The sequence below is a fragment of the Brassica napus genome, chromosome C8 (genome assembly GCF_020379485.1).
Source record: "Brassica napus cultivar Da-Ae chromosome C8, Da-Ae, whole genome shotgun sequence".
Lineage (NCBI taxonomy): Eukaryota > Viridiplantae > Streptophyta > Magnoliopsida > Brassicales > Brassicaceae > Brassica > Brassica napus.
Genome location: NC_063451.1, coordinates 29,353,766 through 29,366,457, shown reverse-complemented (window position 1 = coordinate 29,366,457; position 12,692 = coordinate 29,353,766). Strand labels below are relative to the sequence as shown.

General features: G+C 35.4%; 2 protein-coding genes across 2 annotated transcripts; both read left to right on the top strand.

Annotated features, from left to right (window-relative positions):
• Positions 1 to 7,972: 7,972 nt before the first annotated feature.
• On the top strand, positions 7,973 to 9,484 carry LOC106431810 (two-component response regulator ARR7). The gene is made up of 5 exons (XM_013872636.3): positions 7,973 to 8,390; positions 8,473 to 8,549; positions 8,755 to 8,832; positions 8,939 to 9,009; positions 9,106 to 9,484. The coding sequence occupies exons 1-5, from the start codon at positions 8,243 to 8,245 to the stop codon at positions 9,368 to 9,370; spliced, it is 639 nt and encodes a 212-aa protein (XP_013728090.1). The 5' UTR covers positions 7,973 to 8,242; the 3' UTR covers positions 9,371 to 9,484.
• Positions 9,485 to 9,708: 224 nt separating this feature from the next.
• Positions 9,709 to 11,809, top strand: LOC125591727. The gene has a single exon (XM_048766459.1). The coding sequence runs from the start codon at positions 10,639 to 10,641 to the stop codon at positions 11,320 to 11,322; it is 684 nt and encodes a 227-aa protein (XP_048622416.1). The 5' UTR covers positions 9,709 to 10,638; the 3' UTR covers positions 11,323 to 11,809.
• Positions 11,810 to 12,692: the final 883 nt, after the last annotated feature.

The window sequence follows — 12,692 nt, the reverse complement described above, 5'->3', positions numbered from 1 at the left end:
AATAACAGATGTACTAGATGCACCTTCAAGTGCCAGATGTACCAGATGCGTTTTTCTGCGTTAGATGTACTAGATGCGCCATCAGCGCCAGATGTACAAGATGCACTTTCAAGTGCCAGATGTGCCATTAACGCCAAATGTATCAGATGCGTTCTTCAACGCCAAATGTACCATCGCTCTCTTTGCCTCAGATGTTCCTTCAGACCATATATGTTGCTATGACGAACCAGACGCCCTTTAACGGCCAGATGCTCAACTAGAGCCAGACGTTCGTCATCAGCCGGATGTCCCAACGGACTAGATGTCCCAACGGACCAGATGTCCCAACAGACTAGACGCCCCAACGGGCTAGATGTCCCAACGGACTAGACATCCCAACGGACCAGATTCCCTAACAGGGCGGATGTCCCAACGGACCAGACGTCCCAACGGACCAGATGCCCCAACGAGCCCGATGTCCCAACGGACCAGATGTCTCAACAGACTAGACGCCCCAACGGGCCAGATGTCCCTACGGACCAGATATGTCCTTGCAGACCAGATGCCCCAATGGGCCAGATGCCCCAACGGGTTAAACCATATACATGGTGAGATGAACTTTTGCAGTGCACGGAATACTGATAGGTTCATATGAAGACATCACAAACCTTGTCAACACCTCATTAATGTAGGCCTTCTGTGACAAGAACAACTCCTTCTCCCTATCTCTGAAGATCTCCATCCCTAGAATCTTCATTGCTGCACCCAAGTCCTTCATCTCAACTTCAGAACCCAGAAGCTCCAGCTTCTCGATGTCACACTTCTCTTCAGCTAACAACATGTCATCCACGTAGAATACCAAACAGATGAACGTCGCATCCTTCAACTTACTCACACAGACACACCAATCATAAGGACTTCTGATGTAGCCCAACTTGATTATATAGCTGTCGAATCTCTTGTACCATCGCCTGGGAGACAGCTTAAATCCAGAAAGTAACTTCTGAAATGTACACACATAGTCATCTTTTCCAGGAACTCGACAACCATTCAGCTGAGTCATGTATATCTCCTCTAGCTCTCCATGAAGAAACACTGTCTTCACATCAAATTGCTCAAGCTCCATGTCCTGACGTGCTTCCAGCGCTAGCAACACTCTGATGAAAGTATCTATGATCACAGGTGAGAACATCTCATTGTAGTCTACTCCCTCTCTCTGACTTAACCCTCTTGCAACAACCTGAGCTTTATACTTAACTCCTTCTGCAATGATTCTCCATCCTTAATCTTGAAGACCCACTTGTATGTAACATCCCTTCTCCCCGATGGTAATGTGACCAGATTCCATGTATGATTCTTCTGATGAGACTCCACGTCTCTCGTTGCAACATGCCATTTCTCAGACTCCGGACTAGAAACAACTTCCATGTAAGTGGATGACACATCCACTTCCTCTGCAACCTGAAGTTCATAACCCACCATATCGTCAAAGCAATATCTCTCTGGTGGCCTGACATCAATCCTTCTTGGTCGATCTTTCACGATGCTACGCTCTGTAACATCAAGTGGTTGAATCTTCGTAGACTCCAACTGAACATCTTCTACACGCTCCTCTTGATTTTTTGTGTGTGCCTGCACATCGATCACTTCATGATCATCTTGCAGCTCCACCTGTTTATCAGTGCTACCCTTTTCTGCTTTTGAACTGGACCCTGAGCTTCTAACCATAGATGCTTCATCGAAGACACCATTCCTGCTTATAACCATTCGGTTTTCTGATGGAGACCAGACCATGTATCTCTTGATTCCATCACCGTAGCCCATAAACACTCTTAAAAGTGAATATTCAGCAGATCTACCTGACCACACCTCAGAATGTATCCTGCACTCGATGCATGTGTGGGGAACAAGATTTATCAAGTAGTAAGCCGTGATAACTGCTTCAGCCCAAAACCGCTTCTCCAAACTAGCACTCGAGAGCATGCACATCGCTCTCTCTAGCATTATCTGGTTTATCCATTTTGCAACACCATCCCGCTGTGGTGTTCCCCTGTCTGTAAGATACTTGGCAGATGTTGCATCCTTACAAAACTGTTTAAACTCTTCCGAGCAGAGTTCCAAACCAACATCAGAATGAAGCATATCTTGCTTCGACAGATGTTGCATCCCACGCTCACCCATATGTCCAAGCCTCATATGCCATAGCTTAGCCATATTTTCTTCTGGATCTCTGGCGATGCAACATTTGCTGAACCGGTAACCGTTGTACCCTTCAGCAAATACATAGTACCGTTCATGAAACCCTTCAAAATCACATCAGAACCCTTGTAGACGTTCAAAACTCCATCGCCACCCGAATATTTGAACCCTCTCATGTCCAGAAGACTCACGGATATCAAATTTTTCGTCACTGATGGAACATGTCTAACCTTGTTCAATGTGCAGAATCTACCATCATGTGTCCTGAGCTTGATTGAGCCAACAATCTTGCAGACAAAGTCGTTTGCCATCTTAATCTTGTTGTCAAGTACCTCTGTGTACTCTGAAAACCACTCTCTCCTCGGTGCCATATGGTAGGATGCTCCCGTATCAAGAACACACACATCAGAAGAGTGTGTGTGTCCGTGCACAACAAGAGCGATGTCGTCGTCAGACTTGGTTTCATCCTCGTCTACTGCAACAGAACCAAACTGTTGCTCCTTCATCTTGGGACAGTCTAACTTCCAATGTCCCTTCTCTTTGCAATAGTTGCAAATATCAGATGCTTTAGGACCCCTTGGAAACGACTTCCTATCTTTGTAAGTCCTTATGTTCCCATGTCCCTTCACACAACTGACAAACAACCCCGATGCTTGATTGTCTGTCCTTGAGCTGGATGCCTTATGGAGCAATTCCCGACTATGAAGCGCCGACCTAACTTCTTCCAGTTTCACTGTATCTTTGCCAACAATGAACGATTGCACGAAGTTCTCGAAGGAGTTCGGCAGAGATACCAACAGGATTAGTGACGCGTCTTCATCCTCCACCTTAACATCGATGTTACGCAGCTCCAGTAATATCGAATTTAGCTTGTCAAGATGGTCACAAAGCTCAATACCTTCTTGCATACGCAAGTCGAAGAGGCGTTGCTTCAGAAGTAGCTTATTCGTCAGAGATTTTGTCATGTACAAACTCTCCAACTTCTGCCACAAACTAGCAGCCGTTTTCTCATCCGATACTTCGATGATAATCTCGTCTGCTAGACACAACAAACTTGTTGAGAACGCTTTCTCTTCCAAAGCCTCCAAATCAGATGCTTCAGATTTCTTCCCTGACATTGGTCCCCAGATGCCTTGTTGCTTCAACAACGCCTGCACCTTAATTTGCCAAAGACTGAAGCTATTTCTCCCATCAAACTTGTCGATCTTCGCGTTTATTCTAGACATCTTCTCACCAGGTCACCAACCCCGATCTCTGATACCAATTTGTTGTGAAGGACATGAGAAGGAACATATGCGGAAACAGATGAATAAAAGCGATGTAACTACGACACAGATATTTAACGTGGTTCACCCCTAGGGCTACGTCTACGGGCAAAGAGATATCTTATTATTGGAGGCGATATTGAGCTTAGAGAGTACAAGTTTATGGTTACTTCGAATACAAGATATATATATTAGCATCCCGTATCTAAAATCCTAGACTTTATGGACTCATGGGCCTAAGCCCACGATCAGATGTAACATCAATAATAACTTGATGCAACGCTCTTAATGCAACCGAGTCGGTATGATGTACGTGATGTAACATCCATCGGCTAGATGTAACATCTAGATTCAAGGCATATCAACATATAGTTTATATGCATGGTGTGCCCGTTTTAAGTGAATTACACACAGATCAGAAACACAAGTTAGGTATGTTTTGACAACTTTCTTGATGGTTTTGTTACCAAAAGACTATTGTTTTGATAGTGTTGATCTTCGTGCCTATGGACTTGCGTGATAATTAGTTGAGGACGAATAAAGTGTCTCTCTGCACTTGTAAAGAGCCATGCATGCATGCATGGGGATGGTACAAATCTCCGGCTCGGTGATAGATTATCATATATCAACCATCCGCTCTTAATTTGCGGCTTGTTGGACTCGTCGTGATGTGTTAACCACTAATCAAATTATTGTACTGTGGTTCGGTTATTTATGGACTATATATAGTATGGAAACTAATGATCTGTATCATTTAGTTATGTTCTTTCACCTTAATTGTTGAGATAGAAAATTGATTCTCGGTTGTTGTTTTCTTGCTCTGTCTGTCACCGTAAAAGAGAGCTTGACAAGTTAGATTTGTTCCTATTAAAACTGCAGTGATAATATAGCGTAATAAGACATCAACATCTAGAGAAAATAAAACAACCTTTTAGAAAGTAAGATCTGCTCCGTCTGGAATTGCAATGATAGTTTATTCTGAAACTGAGCCAACTTTTTTTAAAGTAAGAAAATTTGAAACATATTGATGTTTTTTTCTTCTTTTCTTTTCACCTTTTCAGTGATGTTCTTACGCCTAAAGTGACAAAAATAAATTAATAATTAACATGTGGAAAACATCACAAATATTTTACTGTTTTCTTTCCTCAACTTTTAATTGACTCGTTTCTATAAGCATTTCCACTGTCTTTCGGAGCTGTTAGGTGTGAAGCCCATCGTATTTAACTATTTATTAACAACAAAAACGTGAAGGCCATCGACCATCGTATTGGGATTTCTTTTTCAGATACCTATCAAATAGATATCGACGAAATTGCATGATTCTTAATCTAAGAAACCAAATCTTTTTATTTTATGTTGTCTAAGTCTCAGGATTGGGTAGAGGATGTTAAGAAATATAAAGGATCCTCCTCCACAACTTTAAAGATTTTGCTTTCTAGATTTGGTCCGGAAAGGCTTCACTAATCACGGCCAATCAAAAAAATCCGTAAAAGAATTTAAATTAAAAAACGAAAGAAAGAAGGGAAAGAAATACATTACTTTATTTTTGAACTTTACTATATTACTTTTGTTGCATGTTAAAAAAACCTGTAAAGAAACATGTTAGTTTTATCCCAAAAAAATTAACATGTTTTAGTTTATTAGCAATCTATATTCAGTAGCATGGTTTTAGAAGTATATATGACTTAAATGTTGGTTATCTACCTTAAATGGGAAAATCGGTACAGAAAGAATCATATAACGTGTCTTGTCCAAGTCTTATTTCTATTTTATAGGGCTTTTATGCTAGGCACTTAATTTTTTTTTTTTTTGATTAACCTGGAGGGACTTCCACCCCCAGGGGCCAACCCTTCGGCGCGAGGCGGACCATTTGGTACTATGGGGAATTAGATACCCCAATTGCCTGGCCAGCGCATCGAACCCGCGTGTTCCGTATTGGAGTTTTTTATTTCCCCTCAAGACCATCTGGGCCAGCTACTCTGGTTAAGGCAATTAATTAAGGATCTATTATATACGTTTATACTTTATTTACCTTATCTATTCAGAAAATATAATTAATTTATATCGACGACATAATATTAATATATATTGCATGATTCTAATTAATTCGAAACCAAATCTTGTGTTATCCTCTCGTAATTGGGTAGAAGATGTTAAAATAGAGACGTAAAGGATCTTCTTTCGCTCCAATAGTTTGTCCATATTTTTATTTTATCTCAAGATTTTGTCCAAAAGCAAATGAGATTCACAAATCACACAATGGTCCACTAAACAGAGTGCATTTACTACATAAAAATCAATTTAAAATAGAGGAACTTAACTGAAAACGATGACAACAGTTAATGAATTGACCATTTTGTCCAAAACTATTTTTTTATTGAAAAATTATTATGTTTACCACTTTAAAAATACTACTTTTCATCTTTACCACCACTAAAATGACATTTTCAAAAATACTTTATTCATTAAATGACAAAAGACTCTTATATTTTTGTTCTATATATATAATAAATTATTATTTAAATAAATAATTTTTTTTAAAAAAAAATTATGTTTTCGAATTATACTTTTTCAAATTCGAACTTTTTTATAAATTTTTTTTTTTTTGAAATTTGTTTTTAATTTTTTTTTTCAAATTTTCATTTTGAAAATCGAAAATTACGTTTGAAACTATTTTTATTTTTTTAAATATTTTTTAAGTATTTATTTATATTTATTATAATTCTAAATTTCATATTCCAAAAACCTATCCAACTTCTCAACTCTAAACCCTAAGTTTAGATTAGTTAACCATAAGGTATAAATGTCTTTTACCTTTTATTAAAAATGAGGGTAAAAATAATTATTGTAAACATAAAAAATGGTATTATGAATGTGTTATTTATGACAATTTATCCATTTTTTTAGAGAAACTTGACATTACGTAGTAATAAACTAATAATCTATCAAAATAAATAATCAACAAAACTACCAGAATATATTAACATCTATCTTATTAAAATAGAAGAACACTTATAAATTAATCATTAGTTTTTTAATTTATTTACATTAAATGCCAGTGAAGTAATAAATTTACATACCTTTTAGTATTCTTGTCTTTTACTCACCTCGGATACAAATGTAAGATGTTTAAGGTTATTCACACATATTAAAAAAACTTTATTATATAATTTTATTTATTATTTTTTGTTTTAGATATAAAGTTTTATTTGGATCTCAATAAAATTCAACCACTTACCTTTTTACATTTTAATTTATATTTTATCTTTAAATCAAAAAGCATTAATTAAAGATAGAACATCATATTTGTATACAAATGAAAAGTCTAAAACATCATATATTTATATCCGGAGGGAATATAGTTTAATGAATGCATATTCCTAAAAGGAAATACAACAAATTATGTGCTATTTATTTAAGGAATACTTCCTATAATCAAGCTAAATAATAAATTACACTTAATAAATACCAAAAATGTAACAAAATGTTTATTATATGGACTGGTTATTTTTTATTTTGGTATATTAACTATGTCTAAAAACATAGAAAATGTTATAAAAATACATAATATAAAACACACAAAATTATAAATAAAATATAACCATAGACAACATTTTTATTTTACCTAAATTTTTGATTCATAAAAAAATACATTTACACCAACACACTGGTTATAATTTAAAAATATGGATGTAATAATTGACGGATAAAAAAATAAAATAAATTTATTCACTATAAATTTTAAAATTTATGGGTTTAGAAATATATTAAACAAATATTTAATACATATAAATTTTATAAATATATATTACTCTCTCCGTTTTTTTAATATAAGTCGTTTTAGAATTGTGCACACAAATTAAGAAAATCATTAATTTTTTACATTTTCTAAACAAAAACATCATTAATTATTTACCTAACCACAAATCAACCAATAATAAAATAGAAGGTATATTATCATTGGTCATATAACATTAACTGTTAATAATTTTTTCGTAGAAAACCGAAAACGTCATATAATTTGGAACATAAAAATTTCTGTAAAACGACTTATATTAAAAAACGGAAGAAATACCATTTATATAAGATAATTAAAATAAAAAATATCTACTCACCCGCACAGATCAATTTCTAGTAATACTTATAACTTGAGCATAGTTTAAAGTTATCCTGTCACTAAGTGTGTTGGAATTTAGTAGAGCATCAAATGCAATATCTATATTTGAATGAAGAGATTACCTTTCTTTTTTTTATCAAAGAAAGAGATGTACCTCTATAAGTGAGTATTTTTGAATGGATTAGATTAATTGGTCGAACTTAGGGGACTGAATATATAATAACATCCTACTAATATAGAAATAAAATGAAAAACGAAGATAATCTTGTGAGAGGTAATTACTGAAAGAAGGAGAAAAATTCCAGGTCAAGAGAGAGAGAGAGGTCGCTGTCGGATTTGAAAGAAACAGACCAAACAAAGATCTTTGAAATCTTAAAAAAGATTCGGTGCCCAAAGATTTTGACCTTCAAGACATAAAAGATTTACTATTACATGTGTTTTTTTTCTGACACTTGACCCAACTTAAGATTTTGTTTCATCTTCAAAGATCTCACCAGCAACATCTGATCTTCCGTATCTCTCTACTGCAACCCCACCTTTTCTATCTATGTCACTCTTTTCCCCTTCTTCCTCCATCACATCACATTGATTTCTGAAGTTTTTTTCTTTCTCTTTAAACCAAAGCTTCTTCTTCCTCGTTTTCTTTAAAACCAGTCTTCATTCTTTTCTGAGTTAGAGAGAAATGGCTGTTGGTGAGGTCATGAGGATGGAGGTTCCCACCGGTGGAGATCTGACTGTTAGTTCGCCTGACCTACATGTTCTAGCTGTCGACGATAGTATTGTGGATCGTAAAGTCATCGAGAGGTTGCTGAGAATATCTTCTTGCAAAGGTGTACTATACACCAAAACAATCTTCTGTCTCTCTGTTTTCAGGGTTTCGTTCTCTTTGCCTAATAGTCTATGTTTTTTCAGTGACGACTGTAGAGAGTGGGACTAGGGCTTTGCAGTATCTTGGCTTAGATGGAAACACAGGAGCTTCTGATCTTAAGGTACAAATCTGTTTGGTTACTGAGAAATCCTCTAAGGAAAGAAAGAGAGACCTATGCAACTTTTGCTCTTGCTTCTTGTCTGAAAAAATAAATAAAATAAAAAGACTATTTAGTAATTAGTTTGTTTTGGTAGTAATTAAGGTCTAATATTTTGTTGTTGTTGAAGTTATTTATTAATAGTTATGTGTGATCTTTCTTATTACAGGATTTGAAGGTGAATTTGATAGTGACGGATTACTCAATGCCAGGACTAACAGGATATGATCTTCTCAAGAAGATTAAGGTAATAATTAATTAATTAGTAATAGATTTTGATTTTTCAGTATGAGAAAAAAAAAACTTGAATAAATGTTCTCCAATGTTGATACAAGTATATTGATAATGTGCAGGAATCTTCTACATTCAGAGAAATACCTGTAGTGATCATGTCATCTGAGAACATCTTAACTCGTATAGAACAGTAAGTGATTCTGTAAATGTGTAACAATACAAAGTAGATCATATTTTATCTACCCTGTGATATAAACTAAGTGACTTATCCTCTCTATTTTTTCAGATGTTTGAAGGAAGGTGCAGAGGATTTCCTGTTAAAACCGGTGAAGCTTGCAGATGTAAAGCGAATAAAACAACTTATAATGAGAAATGAAGCAGAAGACCACAAAACCTTGAGCCATTCTAACAAGAGAAAGCTTGGAGAAGATGTTGATGCATCACCATCATCTTCCTCATCATCATCAAGTCATGATGATTCCTCTGTCAAGGACTTTCCATCTTCAAAACGAATGAAGTCAGAATCTGACATTTTTTCTCCTTTTATTTGAAATACATAGAGCCAAGGCCTTAGCTAGCATTGTCTGTTAATATTCCACAACTAAGTTTTTTTGTTCATGCCTTTTTGTTTTGTGGTCAATACAACGACTGTGTTTCTGGTTTTATTATCTTGTAAGGACTCAACTACTTCCTCCAGATCCTGGCGAGGTTTTGGTGTACTACACATTGACTGTGTATGCCATTTCTCTCATGTAGTTGATCAGATACCTGAGAACTTAGTGATCTTGATCAGATACACATTGACTGTGTATGGCATTTTATACTATCTTAATACATTTCTCTCATGTAGTTGATCAGACAGCTGAGAACTTAGTCTTGCTCTCCCAAAGAAAGTTACATGGAGATTCCTTTTAAGGCATAGTCTCGGAAGCTGCTTCGTTATGCTATTCAAAGTTCCACTTTCGGAATAACCTTCATCATCACAAACATACCACTGAGCTGAAGGGAGAATGATAAGATGGAGAGAAGAGAAAACTAGAGGAAGGAGCATTATATGGGTTAACTATCAGCAAAAGTATACAAATATAAATGCGAGAATCTTAAGTAATCCATATTTGATTATATTATATGCTTAATTATGGAAAAAATATATGATATAAATGCGAATTTTTGTAAGTAATCCACATTAACTGAATTATAAGAGCGATGCAATATTTATAAGAGCGTTGTAAAATTGTGAAATTTCATGCAAGAAGACAAAAGAAATCGGTGGAAAACAAAATAGTTCTTATTTGTTTTCACTTTTATATTGAACCATATTATCAATTGTATATAATATAGAGAGAATATATTTTGGAGGAATTAAAACAAAAGATTGGGAGGATATAAGATTTATGAGAATATCTCGCATGTGAGAAAGAATTTGATGAATTATTAGATGAATAACTAAATTACAGTGATACAAAAAGTAAAATAACATACAAAGTAAGAGCATTTTCAAAGTAACAATCATGTTTTAATAGTATGGATGATCAAAGGAAAATTGACTTTCTAAAAGGTTTGAGAAGCTATTAATTAGAAAAGTAAAGTCGTTGGAAAAAAAACTTATATAGTCAAAATTAAACGGAAATTGTATCAACAAAAAGGAAAGTAACCAACAAAACTTAAATAAATTAGGTTTCAAAGATCCTAGATCTAAACAAAAATTGGTATAATCTTGTAGCCCTATAAATACCTCGCCCATATTAAATTCTACAATTCATCACTGCAATCAAAGCAAAGCAAAAACCCTAAGAAACTATAGATATCGTTTTTCATTATGAAATCCAGAGGCGACTTGTATTTCAGGCATGAGATCGACCGTAACCCTTCAGCCTCGGATGCTGGCACAATCAAAGCATGCGCAACCATGGTCACGTGGCACGAGGACACGGAAGATTCTGAAAAAACATTCTCGTTTACGTTGTCGGCGGAGGACGTCATTGAACGCCAAGGACTTGCCAACAAAATACAAGAACTAGACGAGCTATTCATGGAAGCTGCTTTCCCTCAAGAAGATAATTTGCTTTTGTTGACCCAAGATGCCTATCATTGTTTCTTTGAATTGATTTCCTCACGTGATTATAGCAGAGATTGTGCTATGTCTCTGTGGTTTACTTTTCGTGTTTGGCGTCCTCCTCCTCCTCTTCCTCCTTCAGTTGATGAATTTGAGGAGGATGATGATGATGATGATGATGATGATGATGAGGCGACCAATAGTAATATTCCAATCAGGGCAGCAAGCAAGCTCGTGGTCAAGTCCTTAACCAAGAAAATATACAATAAAGTTGACTCTCTCGCCATTGACAGTTGCACTATTTGTTTGGAAGAGTTTAAGAATGGAGTCAATGTTGTCGAGTTACCCTGTGGACATGAGTTTGATGATGCATGTATCGCACACTGGTTCGAGACCGATCACATTTGTCCATTGTGTCGTTTCGAGTTACCTCGTGAGCATCATTGAAGATATTGAAAATTAGGTTTTTCAATTTTTATAAAGTATGTTGACAAAAATAAAACATTGTACAAGTTTTCATATTTTCGCTTTTTTTCTTCCCGTAAAACTATGCACTTGATTCGATTTCGCTTAATATGATGGAATGCATCTATTGTTCTGCGGCTTTTGTCAACCATGATGCTCATAAATAAAAGATTTGGTTAAGTGAACGTAAGGGACATCAACTGAAATTGTTAGCTAAGGTTTTGCCTCCATCACCTAAATTAAGTTAACCATGCTTCTTTATATAAATACGTTTTAAATTCGTTATTCTACAATTTTGATAGAACTAACAAAGACACCTTTTTACTTATATTAATGGTATATTTAGAACAAAAAAAACACACTTGATTTTATGACATTTTCAAGGTGTTTCTCAAAAACTCTCCAAACCATAAATATGATTGAAAATGATTCAAACACTAAGTCGTTTACTATAGTATATGTTCGATTATAAAAGGAATTAGAAGGTGAGCACTTGAAATTTACAGGAACAAAAAAATATCAATTTAAAACATGAATTAATACAAAAAAGCCAAGTGAATAGTTTCAAAATATACAAGAGAATGAAAATGTTTAATGTTCAATGTTTGTTAGTGGTTTTGTGATACTTGTCTTGTCTAGTCCATGTCCAAATTTCTCCTTGTACTTAGCGCGCGGTGTTTGAGTTCGAGGCAGTTCCACCTGCACCGTTTCTGACGACGGCGGTGCCGCTGTTGTCCCATTGGTCAGCCCACGATGATGCTCCGTTCATTGTAAATATTTCCTTTTTAAAAAGCTTTTAAAACAGAAACGAATTGCTTTTTCTATGTCATCAAAGTGAAAATTGATTTCAAGTTTGTATTTGTGGTTGTTTCTTGTTTTCTCTGTTGTGCTTATATACACAAACATTTCATATTCTAAAACATGTTTCTGTGGTCAAACCTCGTGTTCGTGAACAATTCAGACTTCGTTTGATTTGCTTCTTTTTTCTATTTTTCCTTCTAATAGTCAACAATCTTTTGGAAGTTTCGTTGCAAGGTTAAATGTTTATTCCATAGAATCAGGTACCTATTGAGGAAGCAGGGCCGGCTCACACACATGAGGGCAAGCAGTGCGACCGCAGAGAGAAGAAGAAGAGAGGAGTATCATCATCAGTAACAGACTAACTTAGAGAAAAGAAGAAGATTATCGAGAGCATGGATTATATCTTGATTCATTGTTCTTGTGGTGATCTTTGTACAAACTCTACGTGATTCTAGTGAGTGGTTGTTTGTACCGTCAAGCCCCAGACGTACGGATTCACATCGAATCTCGAACTGGGTAAACAATCTTTTGCGTCTCATTTTGTTTTCTTT